Source organism: Pan troglodytes, chromosome 8, assembly GCF_028858775.2.
Source record: "Pan troglodytes isolate AG18354 chromosome 8, NHGRI_mPanTro3-v2.0_pri, whole genome shotgun sequence".
Classification (NCBI taxonomy): domain Eukaryota; kingdom Metazoa; phylum Chordata; class Mammalia; order Primates; family Hominidae; genus Pan; species Pan troglodytes.
Window position 1 is genome coordinate 63,262,258 of NC_072406.2, and position 24,392 is coordinate 63,286,649.

Sequence of the window (24,392 nt, forward strand, 5' to 3'; positions counted from 1 at the left end):
GGACACTGATTCTGTGACAAGTTAAGGTTGAATTGATAACCTAGAGTAGAAAGAAGGTTACATTCAGGGTCATCTACAAAACAGAAATGTTGCAATCTCCTTCTCTTTTAGAAAGGGACATTTCTCTAAAGAGCTATGTAACTGACCATTCCCATTTTGCATCTTAGGACCACTAATATTCCCACCACTGTGCAAATTCAGTGGTGAGTCTCAGCAGATTTCACAAGAAGTTCCTACCTGGACCAAGCTATATCCTGTGCGCTGGACCAGTGCGCGGAGGGCTGCTTCCTTCTGAGTGCCGCTCAATCCATCCCCGGATTTGTGATTTGATTCCATTGAGAGTGATTATCAGCAAAAAATCAGGTTAATTAGGGTTGCTCACTGAAACCAAATTTAAGATAAATTAAGTAAATTACTGTTGTCAAGGCCAAACTTCTCCTTTTCATGAAGGACATCTTTAGGAAATATTCTCTGTAAATGCGTCATTAAAGTTAGAGCAACTAAGAGTTACACACAAACAAGGCTGTGTAAATGTGCTCTTAAAAAAAAAACTTTTAAAAATGCACAATATTGGTTGAAATTTAGAAACAAAAAAAATGAACAATACCCATTCTCCAATTATAATGCAGATTAGTAATTCTGAATCCACTTATCTCAGGATGTCACCAAATACTCAAAAACAGATCAGCTCACATCTATTAAAAGAATATGAAGAATGTTCCTTACAGATGTCAGAAGAGGACACTGTCGCTCATTCTAACCACTAAGATAAGAAATCAGAATTCTCAGAGATTGAGTTTTAGTCTGTGTGTCAGCTAAGATAGTTATCTACTTATTCTCCAAAGATAAATTTTTAGAACAAAATATGCCAGTATCATATACATAGAAGTCATCATGCAAAGTACTCTATGTAATAAAAATGTGACATTAATTTTAACAAAACAAGAACAATGGATGCTTTTGACTTGACGTGGGAAGGGTTTGCTAACACCCAGATCACATACCACAGACATGTTCAGTAGAGTACATGAAAACTTTTGTAAATTTTAAAAAATGATGAAAGTTTACATATGTTCACGTTTATGTGTACAGATATAAATATATAATTTCAGCATTTCATTGTCTACATTTTCTATTTTGGGAACATGATTTGAATCACATTCCAAATATGATGGTTGCTCACATCCACAAGTTCCCAGAACAAGATAATGTCCATTTTGAAGGTTCTAGGCTGTAGGAGTGTGAGGCCCTGGAGGTTCCCACATACACAGAGGTGAAGGCTGCCACACTGGGTTCTAGTTATTAGTGGCTCAGGGAAGGTTCTTTGCTGGGTTTTCACCCTGCTTAATGTGCTCTGCCAACCAGGACAGAGGAATATGTTTTACAATGATCTGAATCAAATGCAACTAGAATGTATTTGAATATAGGTACTTTTGAAAATTTTCTGTCATATGCATTGAGAATTCCTGTACTGCTTCACATTGTCCTTTAAAGACTCAGAATGAAGACACCATTAATAATATAAGAAACTGGGTGAAAATTTGGGTGAAAGAAAAAAGTGAAGCTGAAGTGATCGTTTCTGAAAAATGCAGCTTTAAGGTATTCTATTACTAAAATTACTATTACTTGAATAACAGAATAGTAATAGAATATTACTATTAGTAACAACAGCAATATTACTAAGACTACCTACTAATATTAGTATTAATAGTACTACTATTACTAATAGCACTAATATTAGTACCAATATTACTAACACTAGTATTACTAATTGCAGCACTATTAGTAATGACAGTGCTAGTATTACTAATAGTAGTAATGATAACAATATAGTAATAGGTATTCTATTACTAAAGTAGAGGTATTCTATTACTAAAATTACTATTATTTGAATAACAGAATAGTAATAGGATATACTATTAGTAACAATAACAATATTATTAGGACTACCTACTAATATTAGTATTGATAGTACTACTATTACTAATAGCACCAATATTAGTACCAATATTACTAATAACACTAGTATTACTAATTGTAGCACTATTAATAATGACAGTGCTAGTATTACTAATAGTAGTAATACCAATATAGTAATAGTAGTAGCAATAGTAATATATTATTATAATTACTAGTAATTATTACTATTACTACTATTATGATTATAGCAATACTAATCATAATAATAGTAATAGTAATTATTACTAGTAATTATAATAATACTATGATAGTAGCAATAGGAATATTAATATTATTTGTAATACTACTATTAGTATACTAGTATAGTATTACTATAGTAGTGTATATAGTATGCTAATACTATATATATTATGATTAGCAATACTAATCGTAATAATAGTAATACTATAGTAATACTAATAGTACTACTATTAGTAATAGCAATGGGTATTCTACTACTGAAGTAGTAGAATTAAATAAATGTCCCCAAGCTAATAGATAAGCATCATTTAGAAAGTAATATTTTGGCCAGGTGCAGTGGCTCTGGCCTGTAATCCCAGCACTTTGGGAGGCCAAGGAAGGCAGATCACCTGAGGTCAGGAGTTCGAGACCAGCCTGCCCAACATGGTGAAACCCTGTCTCTATTAAAAATGCAAAAATTAGCCAGGAGTGGTGGTGCATGCCTGTAATCCCAGCTACTTGGGAAGCTGAAGCATGAGAATTGCTTGAACCTGGGAGGTGAAGGTTGCAGTAAGCTGAGATCATGCCATTGCACTGCAGCCTGGGCAACAGAGTGAGACTCTGTTTCAAAAAAAAAAGGAAGTATATTTTCATTATAATTTAGAACATCAAAGGAAAAAATGAGATTATCAAGAGTTAGCTGTTTTTAGGGACAGAACAATGTCATCCTCTTTATATAAACATGGACATTCTTGCCTTCACCTTTCTGATGGTTCTTGCCTGCTGCTGACTCAGGGCAATTCAGTTTGTATTCACTGATTGTTTGAAGAAGCATATAGTTAATGCTCTCTGTTTGCTATTTCTACCCTCTGTCCAGCTTTAGGGCATTGCATTTTAGGGGGAATCTGCTAACTTAGTAAGTTAACATGCCAGCTTCAGTGTCTGTACTTTGCAAAAGGCAAAACATTTTGAAGACTTACAAAGGAAACTAGTCTTTCAGATAAAATTTAACTCTTGCTTTTTTCCCAAATGCTACCAAAATTGTCTTTTCATGAGGATACTCTCAAACCCTCTCACTGTGCTTAATTAAATTGCAAGAGCAGGGAGGCTGTGGATGGGGTCTGATGGGATTATTTATGTATGTGTTACACCTCTTTGAAGGCAAAGTCTACAGTCTTCTGGCCAAGTTGTAGATTTGTTCTTCGCTGAACTTCATCTTTTCCATCAAAAAGATAACAGTCATGCTGAAATGACAAGTTTATATTTGCAAAATCTGCCTTTAGTTTTGGTTAATAATTAGTAAAGGTTATTAAAGGTATCTTGAAATCAGAAAGGTCTTTTGATCACATATAAATTCACTCTAAAGTTATTGAGAAAATCTGTATAATATCTCAATTATAGTGTCAAGTCATTGGGAATCAGGGCATGGAAATAAAATTCAAAATTTGTCATAAGAAACACTTAATCTTTAATTTTTAATTTTGCAAAAACAACCCCCTCTCAAAGTGTTGACCTAGTCTAAGGAGTGAACTTGAATCCCAGATAAATATTTCTTTTAAGCAAGTCAAACTTTTATTAAAAAGCTTGGCCAAATTGAAATAAAGCCTTTGCAATACATCTTCTAATTTAGCACCTTGTAAGTTCTTCAGATCAGAATTATGAAAGAATAGTTCTCAAAGTATCTTATTGAAGCAATAGAATTTAAAACAAATAGAGCAGGCATTAAGACTTTGGAAAGATAGAGAAAAGCTTTCATGAGTATTTATCACCTATTAATTCAGAAATTATTTATTGAGTATCTACTGTCTTCTAAGAATTTTCAAGACATAGGGATGTAGATGAGAAAAAATAAAACCAAACCTCTCATCCCCCAAAATATCATGGAGTTTTACAGGGGATGACAGAGGTAATAAATAAGATCAATAAGTAGAATACAAAAAGTGGATCTCATGGAGGTTAAAAGTAGAAAGGTGGTTACTAGAGGCTGAGAAAGGTAGTGGGGAGAAGGAGATGAATAGAAGTTGGTTAAGGGGTACAAAATACAGTGAGACAGAAGTTCTACTATTTGATAGTATAGTAGGGAAATTATAGTTAACAATAATTATATATTTTAAAATAACTAGAAGAGAAGATTTATAATGTTCCAAACATAAAGAGAAAATAAATGTTTGATGTGATATTCCAATTACCCTGATTTGATCATTACACATTGTATAGAGGTATCACAATATCACGTATACCCTCAGAATATGTACAACTAATATATGCCAATACACAGTAAGTAAAATATAGTATACTTAAATAATTTCTGTGGAGAAAATCCACAGGTTTTTGACACAGCACTGTTATCTAGTTGAGGATGGGTGAGAGCAGAAAGGGTCAAAAAAGATGGAGATTGGATGGAGGGGAAGGCTACGGTCAGTATTACAGGAAAGAATCATATATTCACATACTGTCTCTAAGCATCAATTTCCTCATTTGTGAATTGGGGTGATGAGCAGGCTGTGCAACATATTGTTGTGAAGATGAAATGAGAAAACACCTGTGAAGCATTGCCCTAGGTTTGCTAATATCTCATATTGGAGGAGAGAAGCAGAGTAGAGGAACAGCAAAAGGACTCCAGAAAGGGCCTGATGAAATGTCAACTCCTCCTTGTATAATTTCCTCCCCTTTCCCTTCCCTTCTCCTTTATATCCCTTCTAACAATGGGATGAGCAAAGGACACAAAGTATTGAAAGCCAGGGCTTCCTCTAGTTCTTACAGCTTCCATTAACTGGCGATCAGAGTCTTCTTGTCCTCTCAGACACTGTGTTTTTATTAGCAATGGAACACTTGGTTTAAATGTATCCTCACCACCAAACCTGCTATGTAAAAATGGTCCCCTCTTTTCTTTACTTTTTTTTTGAGATGGAGTTTTGCTCTTGTTGCCCAGGCTGGAGTGCAATGGCATGATCTCATCTCACCGCAACCTCCGCATCCCAGGTTCAAGCGATTCTCCTGCCTCAGCCTCCCGAGAAGCTGGGATTACAGGCAGGCACCACCACGCCTGGCTAATTTTGTATTTTTAGTAGACATAGGGTTTCTCCATGTTGGTCAGGCTGGTCTCGACCTCCTGGCCTCAGGTGATCCGCCAGCCTCGGCCTCCGAAAGTGCTGGGATTACAGGAGTGAGCCACCGTGCCTGGCCAATCCTCCCAGCAGGTCTCTTCTTTTCTTCTTCCACTTTCATCCTAGAGTAAGCTATCTGAGCCTGTTTCTTTACATATAAAATTACGATGGGGCCGGGTGCAGTGGCTCATCCCTGTAATCCCAGCAATTTGGGAGGCCCAGGAGTTCCAGACCAGCCTGCGTAACATGGCAAAAGCTCATCTCAACAAAAAATACAAAAATTTAGCCAGGTGTAGTGTCATGCATCTGTAGTCATGCTACCTGGGAGGTGGATCACCTGAGCCTGGGAGGTTGAGCTTACAGTGAGCTGCGATTAGGCCACTGCACTCCAGCCTGGGTGACAGAATGAGACCCTGTCTCAAAGGTACTCCTACTACTACTGCTGCTGCTGCTGCTATTACTACTACTACTACTAAAATAAATACAATTAGGATGATGATAATTCCATCATAGGGTTCTTTGAGGATTCAATATTAATATTGGGAGCTAAATAATGAATATGCCTTTAAAATACTTAAAATGTGATCTCATTGTTCAATTCCCACCTATGAGTGAGAATATGCGGTGTTTGGTTTTTTGTTCTTGCGATAGTTTACTGAGAATGATGGTTTCCAATTTCATCCATGTCCCTACAAAGGATATGAACTCATCATTTTTTATGGCTGCATAGTATTCCATGGTGTATATGTGCCACATTTTCTTAATCCAGTCTATCATTGTTGGACATTTGGGTTGGTTCCAAGTCTTTGCTATTGTGAATAATGCCGCAATAAACATACGTGTGCATGTGTCTTTATAGCAGCATGATTTATAGTCCTTTGGGTATATACCCAGTAATGGGATGGCTGGGTCAAATGGTATTTCTAGTTCTAGATCCCTGAGGAATCGCCACACTGACTTCCACAATGGTTGAACTAGTTTACAGTCCCACCAACAGTGTAAAAGTGTTCCTATTTCTCCACATCCTCTCCAGCACCTGTTGTTTCCTGACTTTTTAATGATTGCCATTCTAACTGGTGTGAGATGATATCTCATAGTGGTTTTGATTTGCATTTCTCTGATGGCCAGTGATGATGAGCATTTTTTCATGTGTTTTTTGGCTGCATAAATGTCTTCTTTTGAGAAGTGCCTGTTCATGTCCTTCGCCCACTTTTTGATGGGGTTGTTTGTTTTTTTCTTGTAAATTTGTTTGAGTTCACTGTAGATTCTGGATATTAGCCCTTTGTCAGATGAGTAGGTTGCGAAAATTTTCTCCCATGTTGTAGGTTGCCTATTCACTCTGATGGTAGTTTCTTTTGCTGTGCAGAAGCTCTTTAGTTTAATTAGATCCCATTTGTCAATTTTGTCTTTTGTTGCCATTGCTTTTGGTGTTTTGGACATGAATATCATACTCTGGGGACTGTGGTGGGGAGGGGGGAGGGGGGAGGGATAGCATTGGGAGATATACCTAATGCTAGATGACGAGTTAGTGGGTGCAGCGCACCAGCATGGCACATGTATACATATGTAACTAACCTGCACAATGTGCACATGTACCCTAAAACTTAAAGTATAATAAAAAATAAAAATAAAAAAAAAATAAAAAAAGATTATGAACCTTAAAAAAATAATAAAATAAAATAAAATACTTAAAATGGTTTCTGGAATTTAATAACCATCTAATAAATATTAGCTATTATATCATTTTAATTATTATAATTATCAATCTCTAACTCCAAGAGGCAGAATTTCAAAACCAACTGTGTGAAGGATAAAGTCCCAGGTTCTTAGCATGACACATTGTCCCTTCAGGACTAGACCCTAGACTCCCCTTCCAGTGTCATTCACATGCCCTGCCACTTGGCCTTCCCATGCTTTCTTACACTTCCAGTTTCTCTGCTTGGAATGTCTTTTCCTTCCCATGCCTCCTAACTTTGCCACATTGGCCTTACTGATCCTTCTAGACTTGATTAACATCTTCTTTGCTCTGTGATGCTTTCTTTCTTTGACAACCTCTGTAGGTAACCTTCAAGTGTCAGCTCCTCAGTGCTCTCAAAAAAACCTGTACATCCTTGTATTGTTTCGCACATGACTGTATTTATTGGCTTTCATGTCTAACTTTTTCACTAAACTGTGAGCTTTCTGAGCACAGGGACTATCTTGTACCTCATCTTTGTTTGCCCAGAAGGCTCAGCTTGACATTATGCTAAGTGCTTAATTGATACTTTTAGAAGAAATGCAAAACTTTGGATCAGCAATTTTATAAATTACAGAGACTTGCAGTCAATCAGAATTAAATTTAATCTGAATTGAAAGTCCTAATACTTATTATTTCTCTTTTTCCAGTTACTTCCTGAAAGTTCCATCCTGGAATGAATTTGTTTTATATAAGAAATTGATTTTTGTTGTTTCTCTGCATTTATGAATATGTCATCATACTTGTGAGAGAGACAAGAAAAGTAAAAAAATTCAGAGTGCAGAGTGATTAAAATATAAAGTTGATATTTGTATACACTTTTCTATCTCTTTCTGGTTTTATATTTGCAACATCAGTGCCTATTTGACCAAGAAAACAAAGATCTAGAAATTCTTGGGGGTTCAAGACTTCTGCCTTCCTGAGAGGCAGAGAGGGATTGGAATGAATAGCTCACCTCGTCACTTGGCTGCAACTGCTCAATGGAAATTGCCATAGTTCACTATTGGGCAAATTTAGAGCTGCAGTTCCCGACCCTGTTGGCCTCAGGTGCCAGTGGGTCCAGTTTCAGGGAAGTTGGCAGGGAAACAGATGAGAAGGAAGTTGGAAGAGAGACACAGGCAGTGTAGTACATTCTGACTTTTCTAAATCTAGACCTGTTAGCTGGATAGTATGTCCTGCTCTTTGATTATAACCCTGAGCTAGAAAGAGGAAACACATTTATCTTGTACCTAAAAGCTGATCCCACATGAAGAACCAAGTCATGGAAAGAAAACTAAGCGAGGATTTTAAGTGAGATTGGTTATCTAGATTTGCCTGAAGTTATGAGAATGGTAGAAGGTCTTACTGCCCTAGTGGACCATAAGTTGGCAGCTAGGGAAACAGACAAAGAGGGAAAATGAGTAATATATGTATATAAGTTTTTAAAAGAAAATAGAGATGGGGCTAGCTATGTTGCCCAGGTTGGTCTCGAACTCCTGGGCTCAAGCAGTCTTCCCATCTCGGCCTCCTAGAGTGCTGGGATTACAGGCGTGATCCAACATGCCTGGCCTGTTTTTTTTTTTTCTTAATGTCTTTCAAATGGTAAATTGGGGAAGATACAAGACAAAGGTAAGAGGAGTACATACTAGAAAAACACATTTAACGAGTCATGAAAGCATAGCTTGGCAAAAACAGAACTAGAAATCGTAGTTGGGCACTACTGGGTATCTATCCAAAGGAAAAGAAATCAATATATCAAAAACATACCTGCACTCATATGTTTATAGCAGCAATATTCATAATGGCAAAGATATGGAATCAACCTAAGTATCCATCAACAATTGGATAAAGAAAATTTTATATAATATTATATATGTATAGTAGAATTTTATTCAGCCATAAAAAAGAATGAAATTCTTTTATTTTATTTTATATTTTGCAGCAACCTGGTTGGAACTGGAGGCTATTTTCTTAAGTGAAACAAGTCAGACACAGAAAAACAAATCTGTTCTCATTCATAAATGGGAGCTACATAATGTGTACACATGGAGGTAGAGAGTGAAATGATAGACAATGGAGATTTGGAAGGGTAATGAAGTGAAAAGGTGGTGGATGATGAGGGATTCCTTAATGGTTACAATGTACATTATTTGGATGATGGATACCCTAAAAGTCTTGACCACTCTGCAATCTAGGCATATAACAAAATTACACTTGCACCCTATAAGTTTATACAAACAAAAGAAATGGTCATTGTGAATGACAGGCAGAGAGGAACAGAAAGGAGACAAAAGATAAAGACAGAATTAAAGTTAGAAGATTTCTTGGTTAAAAATTAAAGTAATTATCCTCGACTTTAACAAAAGGATCAGCAAATATTAATTTAATATCTGCACCGTGGTAGACAATTTAGAGTTAGGAAATGAAGGCATTCTGTTAATAGTATGTTTACTATCTTGATTTGATTTTTCGGAAGAAATTGGATAAGGAAACTGAATGGGGATAAAGACTATCTCTGACTTGGTAAGCAGAGAAGTGTTCTTTCATAATTGAGTGAGAAGCCACTGGGGCCCGTACAGTGAGGTGCTCCACGTGCATTTCAAATCTATGATGGCTTCACTTGCCTCTGGGACCTCTCCAAACTGAACCTAGTCTTTCCTCAATGTTTAGTTGTGCCTTGACATTACATGATGTAGGCTGGACATAACTTTTATGTAACATGCAAGTTGTACAAGTGGTTTTAGCATGAATTTCAGCCCTTGAGTATCTCCTGGGAATTTTACATGAAAGAAATTCTAGATAGTACTGAAATGGTTGGTGAAGGATTTATGACTGAAGTCTATATATTTGCCTGATGATGCTAAGTAAATATTGCTTTGCATTGCTTGATACAAAGCTCTAATATCCACCTTGGAAAAATATTTACAATTGATCTTAAGTCTATTTTGGAAATTAATTCATGTGGTAGCATGCACTTTGGTCATGCATCATGAGCCATAGCAAAATTAATAGAGAATATGTATACATAAAATTTCAAAATATAGCCATGAAGACATCACACAAAGTCCCAATATGCAACATCTTAGTTTTTTAAAACAATACTAGAAAAAAAAACTAACCAGAACCTCCTCTATGTTTTTCAGGCATTAGCAAAAAATCATCTATTAATTTGGAACTTGTCAATTTAAGCCAAGACTAGGCTTAAATTAAAGAAAGAAAAGAAATGTAAAAGTTGTTCATAGTGGACATGTTAATTTTACTTGTAAGTATTGACAAAAATTTTCCTCTGTAGTAGGTTTCCACATTTTTAAAGAAGAACAAGCTTACACCGAAATTTCAGTTCTGTTCTTGAATTATCTGTAGCAAACTTACACAGGGACAGAACTGAAATGTAAATGTAAGCATCTTTAAAATTGTGGAACCTGCTGCAGAGGAGGATAACAGAAAACCAAATGCCATATGTTCTCACATATAAGTGGGAGCTAAATGATGGGAACACATGGACACATAGAGGGGGACAACACACACTGGCACCTTTCAGAGGATGCAGGGTGGGAGGAAGGAGAGGAACAGGAAAAATAACTAGTGGGTACTAGGCTTAACACCTGGGTGATGAAATAATCTGCACAACAAACCCCCATGACACAAGTTCACCTGTGTAATAAATCTGCACTTGTAACCCTGAACTTAAAAAAAAAAGTTAAAAAAAATTTAGTTCTGCCACCATGATTTTAACTTTTCTGAGGTCTAGTTTTCTAGTCTAAAAAAGGATAAGAATACTGATACCTAACTTGAAGGTTTTTTTAAGCATGGAATAAATAAGGTAATGAATGTGAGAGCGCCTAACATAGTACCTGGCATATAGAAGGTGCTGTAGAAATATTCTATTCTTATTCTTTATTTGCTGCTTTGTTTAACTCATCTTAGCCATGACCTGTGATTTTCTCATTGGTTATTCTCCTCCTGTTTCTCCAATGCAGAGAAAAATTCAATTTCGAATGCATTATCTTGAGCTCTTTTATATTGCCTTACTAATGGATCCAGTTATTTCATTTATCTTTGTTTTTGCTACCTAGTAGAAAAGTTGTTAAGGTCCTAAGACTGTTCATGTTTGTCACCTCTCATAGAATATATTAGTATTGTTATGAAAGGTAGGCACAACTGAAATATCTAATGATAAAGAAATATTTGAATAAGCAGTGATACAGTACAGCTAATCAAATCAATGTTCTAGAAGAATATATAATAATTTAGACAGATATTTGTGAAATATAATAAAGTAGAAAAGGCAGGTTACAAAACAGAATGTATGGTCTGATTTCATTTGTATTAATTTTTATATTCAAATATGCTTTGATTACACAAGGCTAATTGGTTATCTCTGGGTGAGTGGATTAACAAATTATTTTTGTTTTTTTCATTCTTGCTTATTTGACTATTTTTAGCTTCCTATGATATATAGCTCTTGCTCATAATATAAAATATAAAAGTTAAAATTATGTTAATAAATGGATGTTAATGAAAATGTCATACTTTTCATGAAGATGTGGTCAAGTTTCTATTCTTGTTTTTCTTTTTTAATTAATACATAATAGATTTAACATATTTTGAGGGTACATGTGATAATTTAATCCATTTATATAATTTGTAAAGCTTAAAGAAGTATAATTGGGATATCTATCACTTTAAACATTTGTCTCTTCTTTATGCTAAAAACATTCAAATCATTTTCTCTAGCTATTTTGAAATGTACACTAGATTTTTGTAAACGATAGTCTGTTTATTATTAATTACAAGACAATAAACACTGAAAATAAGCACTCAACTAAAGAAGCTAGGAAAGAATGAAATGGACAAAAAGAAATTGGAAGGAATCAAAGATAAAAGTAGAATTAATAAAACAAATTTGTAGACTTGATAAATGTATGTAACAGCTGAGTGTAGTAGTAAATTAGCATTCAGCTGGCAATCCTGACAAGGTAAAAAGGAGAAAATAAATTTTCAAAACAAGAGAAAAATTGGATATCACCAAAGATTCATAGACTTTTAAAAAAGAGAATACTTTTACCAATAATTTGAAAAATATACATGTAGTGGACAAAACCTTAGAAAAGTGTGAATTTTTAATCTCAAGGATAAGTTAAAAATTTGAATAAACTAGTAATCATAATCTATGTTGAAAATATTCAATGTTTTCCTCCCAAATAACACCAGATCCAGATTGTTTTATTAGGCAAGTTTTATAAATCTCTTTAAAAGCAAATTATTCCTTTGCCATGTAAAGCCTTTTGAAGAGTAGAAAATAATAGAAAACTTCTGAAATTATCTACAAACTCATCATATCTGATAGAGAAAAATATACTACAAAGTAGAACACTAGACCAGTATCATAGGAGTATAGATATGAACTACATGTGAAAAAGCATCCAAAATAATAATATACAATGAACAAGATGGGATCACTACAAAAATATAAAGTTTATTAAACATTAGGGATTCTCGAAGTTTAATTCATTTCATTGATAAAAAGAAAACACGTGATCATCACAGTAAATCTAAAAATGGCACTTAATGAAAGTTAATACCCAGTATTGGTTTAAAAAAAATCTTCATAAGTGAACAATAGAACAAAACATCCTTAAATTGATAAAGAGCATCTCTCAGAAACATGAAACAAACATTATACTTAGTAATGAAACACCACAATCATTTATTCTCATTAAAAACAAGTAAATCAACTATATAATATGATTGAAACTAATGAACGATTACTACAAGGAAAATTATAAAATAAATGTTCTGTATTTAATAGAAATAACAAGTGAAGTATAATAAGGTCTAAACAATAGAATAAAAACATAAAAGTTGAATAAACTTAATGAGAAAAGTTTAAAACCTATATAAAAAAATGATAAAATTTGACTGAAAGATCTAAAGGCCTTAGTAAATGGAAGTTTTGCTGATGTAAAAATATCAGTTTTTCCCAAATTATTACTTTAATGCAATTCTAATTTAAAGTCCAATGAAATTATTCTGAAATTTACAAATTGATTTCACAGTTCACCAGGCAGGAACAATGTGCAATAAATGCCACAACATATATTGAAAGTGTATAATGATTTGGAACAGCCCTAATTAACAGTTTAGATTAAAACAAGCATAGAAATAGAGAACCAGATTAATGGAGTAAAATAAAAACTCTGGACCCATAGTTTTGTTTATACTGGAATTCACCAATAGGTGCTATTTCAAATTCATAGGGGGATCATAAACAATTTGAGAAAAAAAATAAAGTGGGCATATCACCTCATAACATGCCAGCATTCTAAATGGAATAAAGAAATAACCTTTAAAAACATTGTGTAACTTCCAGAAGTAAATATAGTAGAGTGTTTTTATAATCTCATGGTACAGAAGGTCTTCTAAACCAAGCATATTAAGAACCATAAATGAAAAGACTAGCAGATTTGACTACAAAAATATTACAAACTTCTGTAATGGCAAAATAAATGAAGTTAAAAAGAGTCTACAGACTGGAAGAGAATAATTGTTATTTATATAATAGATAGAGAAATATTATCTGTAATATACAGATTACTTTTAAATAATAGACACATATCAGTGGACAAATGAGCAAAGGAAATGAACTGTCAATTTAAAGAAAAGAAATCAAAATAGCTTATAAACTTATGATTTAAAAATGGTAATCTTTAGTGATCAGGAAAAGGCAAATTAAAACAAAAAACCAAGATAACATTTTTTTGCCTATTATGTGGCAATATGTAAAAATATTTTAAATAAGGATAATAAACATAGCTAACATTTACTGAACACATATGCTATGTTCTGAAAATTTTAAACATAATTCATTTAATCCTCATAAAAGCTCAGTGATGTAGCTATTATTATTCCTATGATACGGGTAATAAATCAAGGTAGAGAGAGGCTAAAGTGCCCAAGGTTACACTGGTAATGAGTGGCAGACAGATGATTTGAATTTAGGTAGCCTGGAGGCTGAGATTGTGTTCCTAATTACTAATTTTACTTCTTTCCAGTTTCCTCATCTTAAAAAAAATTAGGCAGGGGGTGTGGAAATTATGTCTACCCTGCCTTCCTTAAAGTGTTGCTGTGAAGAACACAGGACACCATAATGAACCAATGAGGGCGATGCTGTGGTCCCCATTCTCTTCCATAGGGGCACATGGTCTGGAGCATCTGAAGCACTATGGTAACTTAGCCTCTTTGCCGGAATGAAAGTGAGCTATTGTAATAGCTCCTTCGAGGAGTGGTGTGGGTGGATTGTCTGATGCTTCACTCGGACACATCAAGGATTGATCCCCTGTGGATATGGTCCAAATGGACCCAGCTGTCTGCTATGCAGAGTCATATCTCATTGAAATGTTACTCCTTGGCAAGTGTGGCGCCTTCATGGTTTACCAAATGATGTATCATTTGGCAAGATCTGGCCCAGCTTTCATGCTTACTTTTATTCTTATATTTAAGTTCCTTTTTTTTTTTTTTTTTTTTTTGACACAGAATCTCGCTCTATCACCCAGGCTGGAGTGTGGTGGGGTGATCTCAGCTCACTGCAACTTTCTCCTCCTGGGTTCAAGAAATTCTCCTGCCTCAGCCTCCTGAGTAGCTGGGATTACAGATGTGTGCCATTATGCCTGGCTAATTTTTGTATTTTTAGTAGAGACAGGGTTTTGCCATTTTGGCCAGGCTGGTCTCGAACTCCTGACCTCCAGTGATTCACTCACCTTGGCCTCCCAAAATGCTGGGATTATAGGTGTGAGCCACTTCGCCCAGCCATTTAAATTCTTTAAAGTGTTGATTCTTCTTTCCACTGATCTTTAGTTCTTCTGGATTGTAGATAGCAAGAGAAGAAGAAATTATCTATAGACCAAATATCTCATGAGGTTGCAATGGAGGTAATCAAAGCCCCAAGTGCTTCTCAAGACAGCTAACACAACTACGTGTAGTTGTGTTACACACAGCTACACACAGGGAATGAGTAAGGTCTTCTCACTCTCCATCCTCAAATGACCATATAATTCATTTTTCCTTTTTCTGTTTTATTCTTTAATTTTTTGTTCCCTTTCCTGCTCTTTTGGTGACACCCATGGCTAAAGAAGTTTCTGAATCCATCTGACATGTATATTGAACTTTTAAGGCAAGATATTAAATGTTGTAGAGGAGTAATGCTGATACAACTTTCTAAATAAATTGTTATTTTTGCAAGGATGTGTAGGGCTAGCTGATGTTTGATTACTGTTTGTTGAAGTTTAAAATCTATATACCATCCTATATGGAATCATTCTAAGTCCTAAGTAGAGTAAATTAAAATAGCAAAACCTAAGACACTGGAAAAATTGCACTGTAATGAAAATATCTATAGAGAAAAGAAAAACTATATCAGAGAAAAAATACCATAGGAACCACTGTCTTAGAGTTTATCAGAGAAAAAGAACAAGCAGATATAAAATGAACAAATGATTATTTTATTATAATTTTAATATGTGTTTGTGTATATATGTATATATCTGTGTATATGCACATATGTACACACACCGGCATTAAATCAGGGCATTAAAACATGCAAGGGGTAGAGGAGGCATATTTTCTCAATTTTTAAAAAACTACATCAAATCAGAAATCAGATACAGGCTCATTAAAGGAAAAATGTTACCTTAACTCTTAGGAAAGTTAAGCATATTCATCTGGCCCACAGATCATCAGATCATCATTTTTGCAAAACAATCCTGGCATCTAGAAATCTTTTTTGTTTTGTTTGAGGAAAAAGTAATTTCAAATAGTTGGAACAATTTACTTTCATATAAAAATCTGTTTAAAACTGTATAATTTATGATCCAATAGAAACACATCTTCCTTTTTAGCATATTCTCATAAAGTGGATTTTATAAAGGTACATTTTATCTGTTTCGAAAGACATTTCTCCATTTGTTAAAAATGCCCTTTAAATATCAATGAGAAGCACTTTAAATCCCTAGGATTTAACTTGAACTATAAATGACACAAGGAAATACCAGAAGAGGAAGCATTCACCTATGCACCTGTGCACATCTTGTTGCAATAGTACAAGATTTAACTGCAAACGTTCTTAAATTTTAGCAAATAATATTCGCTCCATTAAATCTCTCCTTCCTCTTTTTTATCCCATGCCCCCAAAACTTCACTGTAATCTGCTCCAACAGAGGTTGTGTCCAGTTTGAGTAAATCCCTTAACTGTTACTTGCAATAACTTGCTTTAAAGCCTTATTCTTAAAATATTGTGCCACTATTAAAACATACTCCCAATCGGCATTAAAAGATCACTTAAGAACCGCCGTAGCAGAGCCAGGTGCCAATAGCCATGACATACAGAAGCTGTGCACAAAAACCAGACTCCCTGCCTGGACTCATGGTAGAATCACCTGTGCTTAGGCATCATCTTACCCTCCTGGAAGGATTCTGATTCAGCTGGTTTGGAATGGGGCCCAGGAAATGACAGATTTTAAAGCTTCTCAGGTGATAACAATATGCAGTTGCATCTAGAACAGCTGACTGAAGCTCTAATTTACACACGTGACAGGTCAAACAAAACAATTGAGAATAATTGAATTTATTCCACCTGCCAAATACATGGACCATATACTCACATAAAAAATCTAATTAAAAAGAAAAAGACTACATGAGAAAGGTAGAAATTAGACAGCAGGAGAAAAGAATAATTCAAAATTTTCTCTAATAATTGTTTTGTCTACGGTTTCATCATTTCTAATGAGTAAATGTTTTCCTAGTTGTATTTATAAATAAAATCCTTGAAGTACCTTAAAAAATCTGACTCTTACTAAATTCTGGCTCAAATGGTTTGTTTCAACTCAGTTTTGATGAGGACTCGCCAATAAGATATTTATATGACCACTGCATGCATAAAACTAGTACTTGTTGTGTGGTTCTATGTACGGAAAGGAAGCAAAAGCTGTGGGGTAGAGAAAGGACAGAGAGCAAGGAAATCTCTTAGGAGAAAGGAGCAGATGTAGGAGAGTTGAGTCAGGTGAATAATGAAGAGCCTGAGCAGTTCTGTGAATTGCTATGAATTCTAACTCTGAAGTCCTAACAGTCTCTTTATCCAGAGCAATCTTCAATATAGGCACCTCATGAAGCCTGGATCTTAACTTGTTTTCTGCTTTTGGTACATATGTATCCTTACCTGTTGCCCTCTCTACACTCCTAGCTCTATTTCCCACCCCATCTTCCATTACTGGACTTACCCTGAGCTCAGCTAAAGTGTAGAGTGAAAGAAATGTCACTGCTTACTACCCTCTAGGCATGGCATATCTGTTCTGCACACCACTGGAAGATCAATCTCCCTAAAATATTCCTTCTAGTATTCTCCTGCCCCAAATCCTTCACTGGACCCATCACTAACTAGAAAGAAACAGTTCAGCCCCTTAACCTGACATTCAGTGCCTGCCATGACCTGGTCGTAACTTGACTTTCCTGATTTTCTTTCAATACAAGTCTGGAGCTATTCCATGCTCAAGTCCATCAGGTCTCCTAGGCACACCAGTTGCTTTTTATTTTACCTAGGCACCTTTGTCCTTGTTTCCCATTTCCCACATGCCTAGGATTCCCATTATTCTTTCTATAATTTCCCTGGCTAAGCCAAATTCATGTCTATTCCATCAGATCTTGGGTATATGTGATTGTGTGTATGTATAGATGTATAAGTGAACTAGCACATATGTGCAGACATGAATATGTATATACACACAGGGCCGAATAAACTCTGATAGGTCAGTGTTTGCAGCACATCACACAAGAAACCTACCCCTTTCCTTTTGTAATTGCTCTGACTTCAATACTGTCTTATAAATTGTCCAGCCTGTGCTCCACTTGGACAAGCTTATCAGAAACTCAGAAACAGGAATACTCATAAGTGCCCTGTCCTTGTCAACACTGAAGATTGAGAGATGAATGATAGGTTTTTAACCCCAAAAAGATCTTGGAAAATTTTAACAGCAGATGCAATGTGAGTGGGCCTCATCCAATCAATTGAAAACCTGAATAAAACATAAAAGCTGAGTAAGAGGGAGCTGGGCCTGCATGACAGAGCAGGGACATTGGCCTTTCCTGATCTTCGGACTTGAAATATTGGCTCTTCTTGCGTCTCTAACCTGATGGCTTCTGGACTGGAACTTACACTATTGCTTTTCTGGGTCTCAAGCCTTTGGACTTGGGCTGGAACTGTGCATGGGCTCCCCTGAATCTCCAGCTTGCTTACTGCAAATCTTGGGACTCCTGCTTCTATAATTGCATGAGCCAATCCCATAGAATAAATCTCTTTATTTGTATTTATATGTGTAGACTTACATATTTATATGCATACTTACACAAATTTATATTTGTTTTATGCATTTATAAATGTATTGCCTATATATACATATACTATGTTTTCTTCTAGAGAACACTGAATAATACATACACGTAACTCTGTTTTTGTGCTGTCATTGTTCTAGTACCTGTAAGATCAGACTACTACAGGTGACTGTTGTGCTATCTTTATTCAATTATGATACTCAACTATTCCCAAAATGCCTGACTTCTAGAAGATTCCTGGGGAAGAGAGTTGACAGAATTTAGAAATTATAGAATGACATGGCCTAATGAAAAAAGCAGAATGTCTTTGTATATATGTTTAATTTTTAAGTTGTCTTTTGAATTGGTAAAGTGGTAATCATGGTATACAATGTAGATATTCTTCAGCTTAAAAGCAGTTGATTATTCAATAGTCCTTGTGCCAATTATTTGCGTGGTATATTATAGAGACCTGATGAGCTGTGTGTGCTCTATTTCATTCATTCATACTTCAAGTGTTATGTTTCTCCCTCTCTTTTTAACCTTATTGAGACTCTGACCTTCTGAACTTAGTTGCTGCATCTGGTTTCCTCAGACCAATTTGGAGAAATTTTAGTTGAAAACTCAATTTTCACCAAGTCTGCCAATCACTGACTAATGGAGTACATTTGATCTCTGAGTGAAGCTTTAAAAAATCCATCTAAAGCTCTGAGTTACAGTGGCACAGAAGCAATCTGACACTTGTAAGGAAAGATAGCCTTATGTTTCTATTTTAAAAGCCATATTATATTTGTTCTGATTTTATGCTAATTTACATGCATCATCATAAGTGGCTTTGAGTACTGATCTTTTCTTTCATAGTGATGAAAATAATAAAGTCTTAGAGATTTGCATTCTGGTGTGAGGATCTGTATTTCTCTTTTACTTCCTCTGATAATTACCCAGTTTCCTTCAAATCATTCTGTACTAATTTAGAAGACCCTGTCTGTGATAGGGAGTGTCTCTGTCTTAGAAAAAACTGAAAGAGGGCCGGGCACCATGGCTCACGCCTGTAATTCCACCACTTTGGGAGGCTGAGGCAGGAGGATCACGAGGTCAGGAGATCGAGACCATCCTGGCTAACAAGGTGAAACCCTGTCTCTACTAAAAATACAAAAAAATAGCCAGTTGTGGTGGCACACGCTTGTAGTCCCAGCTACTCCGGAGGCTGAGGCAGGAGAATCGCTTGAACCCGGGAAGCGGAGGTTGCAGTGAGCTGAGATCACGCTACTACACTCCAGCCTGGGTGACAGAGTGAGACTCCATCTCAAAAAGAAAAAAAAGAAAAAAAGAGAAAAAAAACTGCAAGAGAATCAGGGAGAGACTTTCAAATTTCCACTGCAAGCCAGTGATGGGGATAGAATTAATTTCTAAGCCACCTCATTCTACTTTAAAAAGCACTGTACATTTTTACCTCATGGCCTCTTTCTCATCTATTTTCCTCTAGTAAAGCATTTTGTAATCAACACAGAAATATGATGAGAGTTATAGCTAAATGGCTAAAATTTATGCACACTTGCTTGGTATTATTCTAAGCACTTTATAATTTCTGATCTAATTATTGAAACAACCCTGACTTTACAGAAGAGGAAATAGTCACAGAGTTCAGTAATTTGCCTAGAGTTAAATTGTAGCAAGTGGTAGAGCCAGAATTTGTATCCAAGCATTCCAGATCCAGAGCCTTCTGCTTTAACATATGATTTGTCTCCCACTCTGCTATGCCAACACCACAGGTCAGAGCTTTGGATCATTGGGCTTTAGGAAATCCTTTGCAATTCTGAGTTACTAAATTATTATAGAAAGGATTTGATTTTACGGCTTGTTTTTAAACGTCAGAGAAAACTAAGAGTTTCCAGGCATTATAGGTTTTTCTCTTAAAATATCTTAAGGGTCCATATAATGGCATTTGCTGCATGATGTCAATTCAAGTTAATGCACCTGTTAAATATCTGTGATTTAATGAGAAAACTAGACATGGATGAATTAGTATCTTGCAAGTGTGATACTCAAATGACTTTACTAACAAAATTCTTTAATAAGTTAATTATTCCTTAAAGATCAGACAAATACCTGCTACTCAAGTCCCTTATATCACCCCCAAGTTACTTGTGACACTTCCTCCCTGGACTATCTGCTCTTGACATCTTCTCTTCCCTATCATCAAAACTTGCTTCCCACAGGGCTTTGCCAGGCTAGTCTGTTAAGCGATTTTAGTCCCTATCACTCACACCCCACATCCCAACTAATTTGTATTTTAACAAAACTTGTGGGAACAAACTCTTATTCTAAATGAGTAACTCTATTCAGGTTGGTGGAGCTGCTATTTGGGAGCATCTGAGTCTCAATTTAAAGTTCTGAATTAGGTCAGTTTAAATATGGGACTCCCTTAGCAGACACAGACCTAGCAGCCCAATTATTTTTTCCATGGGGAAAAGGGTATGTCCTCCAGGTAGGAGGTGCTATGTCCTCTTCAGACACTAACAGAATTTGAGTGTAATTGCAACCAAGTCATTCATGACAATTACTTTTTATTTTTATCAATGCCTCCATGGTTTATCCTGTCACTATGTTCATGGTGCCTGTATTAGTCTGTTCTCATACTGCTATCAAGAAATACCTGAGACTGGGTAATTTATAAAGAAAGAGGTTTAATTGACTCACAGTTCTGCATGGCTGGGGAGGCCTCAGGAAACTCACAATCATGGTGGAAGGCAAAGGGGAAGCAAGCTTAGGCCTTCTTATGTGACAGCAGGAGAGAGAAGTAGTGTGTACAGAAGGAAAAGTCAAACACTTATAAAACCACCAGATCTCATGAGAATTCACTCATTATCATGAAAACAGCATGGGGGAAACCACCCCCATAATCCTATCACTTCTCACCAGATTCTTTCCTTCAGGCCTAAGGATTACAATTCAAGATGAGATTTGGGTGGGGACAAAAAGCTAAACCATATCCATGTCTGTGTCTGCATGTATTTCCTCTGTGATGTGGGCCTGTCAGTCTCTGCAAGTCACAAAATGGGTCTCCTTTAACTGAGTCTCTGGCTACGTCAGTCCATGAGTCTGGGCACAGCAAGGAAGGTGAGACTTGGAGTGAAGGGAGTATTCCTCTTTAACTATAGGGATTCTATTAATTCGTCTCTCAGAATTTTCACAGAGAATCAGGCTGAATTAGAAATGCTGTACAGTGGGAAGTGGTATAATGGAAAAGTATCCACAGAGGGTTCAGGTTCTGCTCTTGGGTTCTCATTCTAACAAAAACCCAAGTTGGGGAACCCAACTTGCTTTTCTCTGTCAAATAAAGGGTCTCAAAAGTTTTCTTCAGTTCTAAGCCTTGATGCTTCCCAGTGTTCCATTTGTCCTTTGTTCACAGGGTGGCCTGTGCCAGACTGCCTGAACTCACTCCTGCACCACTTACTAGTGGTGTGACCTGGGGCAAATTTCTCTGTGTCCCTAAGCTGTAGCTGCTTTATTGGAAAAATGGCGTAGCAATAGTACCCATTCCATAGAGTGATGGAGGATTAAATGAGTTAACCTATGTGCCTGGCATGTGGCAGGATGTAAGAGATTTTATTAACATCATTGTTATAATCATCGTAGGGTGCTAATTATAATTAGTTGGTAGTAAGTACATGAATGGCGAGGAACTCTTAGGGATCTTCGGAAAAGAAGGTTAGAAAGAGGATTCCTGAGATGAACATCTATATGTGCCAACACAGTTTTCCCCCCATGGAACCTGATTTTGATTTCTGACTTCCATTGCAAATAATCAGAGGCATTAGAGTTTAATTACATCTAATAATTTAAAGTACATTTTAGTTCATGCTGAAGGCCCCAGATGGAAAGATAAGCACTAAGCAGAATCCCAGTAGAAGAGCTGGATAGAATACTAAAATCAATAGAAATAAAAAATTTCATTTGTGCACAATGTTTTGCCAGTCCCCTGCCAGGCAGGTAGGAGATTTTATAAACCTCTGTTCCTTTATATCTTTCACTGTGTTAGTCACAGCATCTGGACTGAGTTATAATTACATCTTTTTAGGGCTGTTTTCTTCTAGGTCCCATATGGGGGTGGTTCTTCTCTCACCTTCCACATGGACCTTTATGTCCTCTCTTCACTGTTTTCATTTAGACTCTTTTTTTTTTTTGAGGTGGAGTCTCACTCTGTCGCCTAGGCTGGAGTGCAATGGTGCTATCTCGGCTCACTGCAACCTCCGCCTCCTGGGTTCAAGTGATTTTCCCGCCTCAGCCTCCTGGGTAGCTGGGATTACAGGTACCCACCACCATGCCTGGCTAATTTTTGTATTTTTCTGGAGATGGGGTTTCGTCATGTTAGCCAGACTGGTCTTGAACTCCTGACCTCAGGTGATCTGCCTGCCTTGGCCTCCCATAGTGTTCAAATTACAGGCGTGAGCCACTGCGCCCGGCCTCATCTAGCCTCTTAACTGATAGGTACATTAGTTAATGTCCAGTGAAGTTGGACATCATTGTGTTACATGAACAGAGTTGGGCTTATAAACGATAGGTGGGAGCATCTTTCAGTTAATCAGATTTGTACAATTGGAATGGTGAATATTGACACAGTTACCTTGAAGAAACTAGGCATACTGAATTGACATCAACTATAAGAAATTTGCCATTAAAAATCTTTATAAGTTCTTGTATATGAAAAGCTTTATAAACTAGAATATCCTATGGAAATAAGATATTGTAGTTAGTTCTACTACTTAAACCTAGTGATTTTTAAATCAATTGGGCATCCTAAAACAATGAATAGTTTTTAATTGCTGGAGGAAGGGAAGGCATCACTACATCACTACTGCAGGTGGGATTTTATAGAATTATAAACCAATCTGCTCACTTAGACATTCTGTCTGCCTAAATTGTCATGTGTTAATTCTCTTTAGTCATATTACATCTGGAGCAGAGCATTGCACTTAACTGCGCAAATCAGAAGGATTTATCTTACATCCTTATTAGTATTTCTCTCTTAATATTACCAGGGACCAATTCCTATTGAATAAACAAACTTGGAAAATGTTCTCCATGTGATTGTTAATACATATATGCATAAAACTCCACATATAAATCTATATAGGATAAAAATCTTAGCTTACATATGTTTAAAAGAAATCAAATTAGAGCTCTCAAGATACCAGCATATTTTAGACAGGACGATAATTTTTTACAAAAGGGCATGTTTTAATTTTTGGATTGCATCAATCAAAAATATTCAATACAAAATTTTAGTTTATTAAATTAAAAATTCTAAGTGGTCATTAAAACTGATAACCTAGACCGGGCATGTTGGCTCATGCCTGTAATCCCAGCACTTTGGGAGGCCGAGGCAGGCAGATCATGAGTTCAGGAGTTCGAGACCAGCCTAGCCAACATAATGAAACCCCATCTCTACTAAAAATACAAAAGTTAGCCTGGCATGGTGGCATGTGCCTGTAATCCCAGCTACTTGGGAGGCTGAGGCACAAGAATCACTTGAATCCAGGAGGTGGAGGTTGTGATGAGCTGAGATTGCACCACCACTCCAGCCTAGGCAACAGAACGATACTCCATCTCATACAAACAAACCATCAACAACAACAAAAAACTGATAACCTAGTTGGAGTAGATTTGATGAAATGAAATGATGAACTAGCTTTCCTGGTTGAATCAGCAGCAAACATTTGTTAATAACTCTCCAGATTTTACAGGATCAGGCCAAGGAGCAGATGGGATACAGATTTCTAATACAGAATGTCACCGCAAGGGTGCTGCTCCTTTTCCAGATGCTTTTCCTGGGGGCAGTTGGATTGTGAGAGCTGCACTTTGCAGGAGCCTGGTTACTGTTTCTGTGAATAAGATAAAATGGTGTTTATCCTCTGTCGATCAATACTGTCTTGTTTGAACTTATTGAGTCATTTTAGAGACACATAAGGTAATGAAAACCATTGTGCAATAGTACCCACAGTACTCAGCTTTCTAAGGGATGACAATTTTTAAAAGACAGTTACTGAAACAGATTTTTACCATCAACT

The 24,392-nt window shown here is 36.1% G+C and overlaps 1 protein-coding gene across 4 annotated transcripts in view; it reads right to left on the reverse strand.

Annotated features, from left to right (window-relative positions):
* A1CF (APOBEC1 complementation factor) overlaps positions 1 to 24,392 on the reverse strand; it is an 87,435-nt gene that overhangs the window by 60,270 nt on the left and 2,773 nt on the right. For 2 of the 4 annotated variants that reach the window (XM_009458471.5, XM_009458469.5), the window contains exon 2: positions 238 to 381. The exons of 1 other annotated variant lie outside the window; for it this stretch is intronic. In XM_009458471.5, the coding sequence (XP_009456746.4) occupies positions 238 to 336 (99 nt within the window). In that variant the 5' untranslated portion in view covers positions 337 to 381. Of the gene's footprint in view, positions 1 to 237; positions 382 to 14,720; positions 14,823 to 24,392 lie in introns of all 4 variants that reach the window. One more of the 4 variants, XM_009458470.5, reaches the window with a different exon arrangement.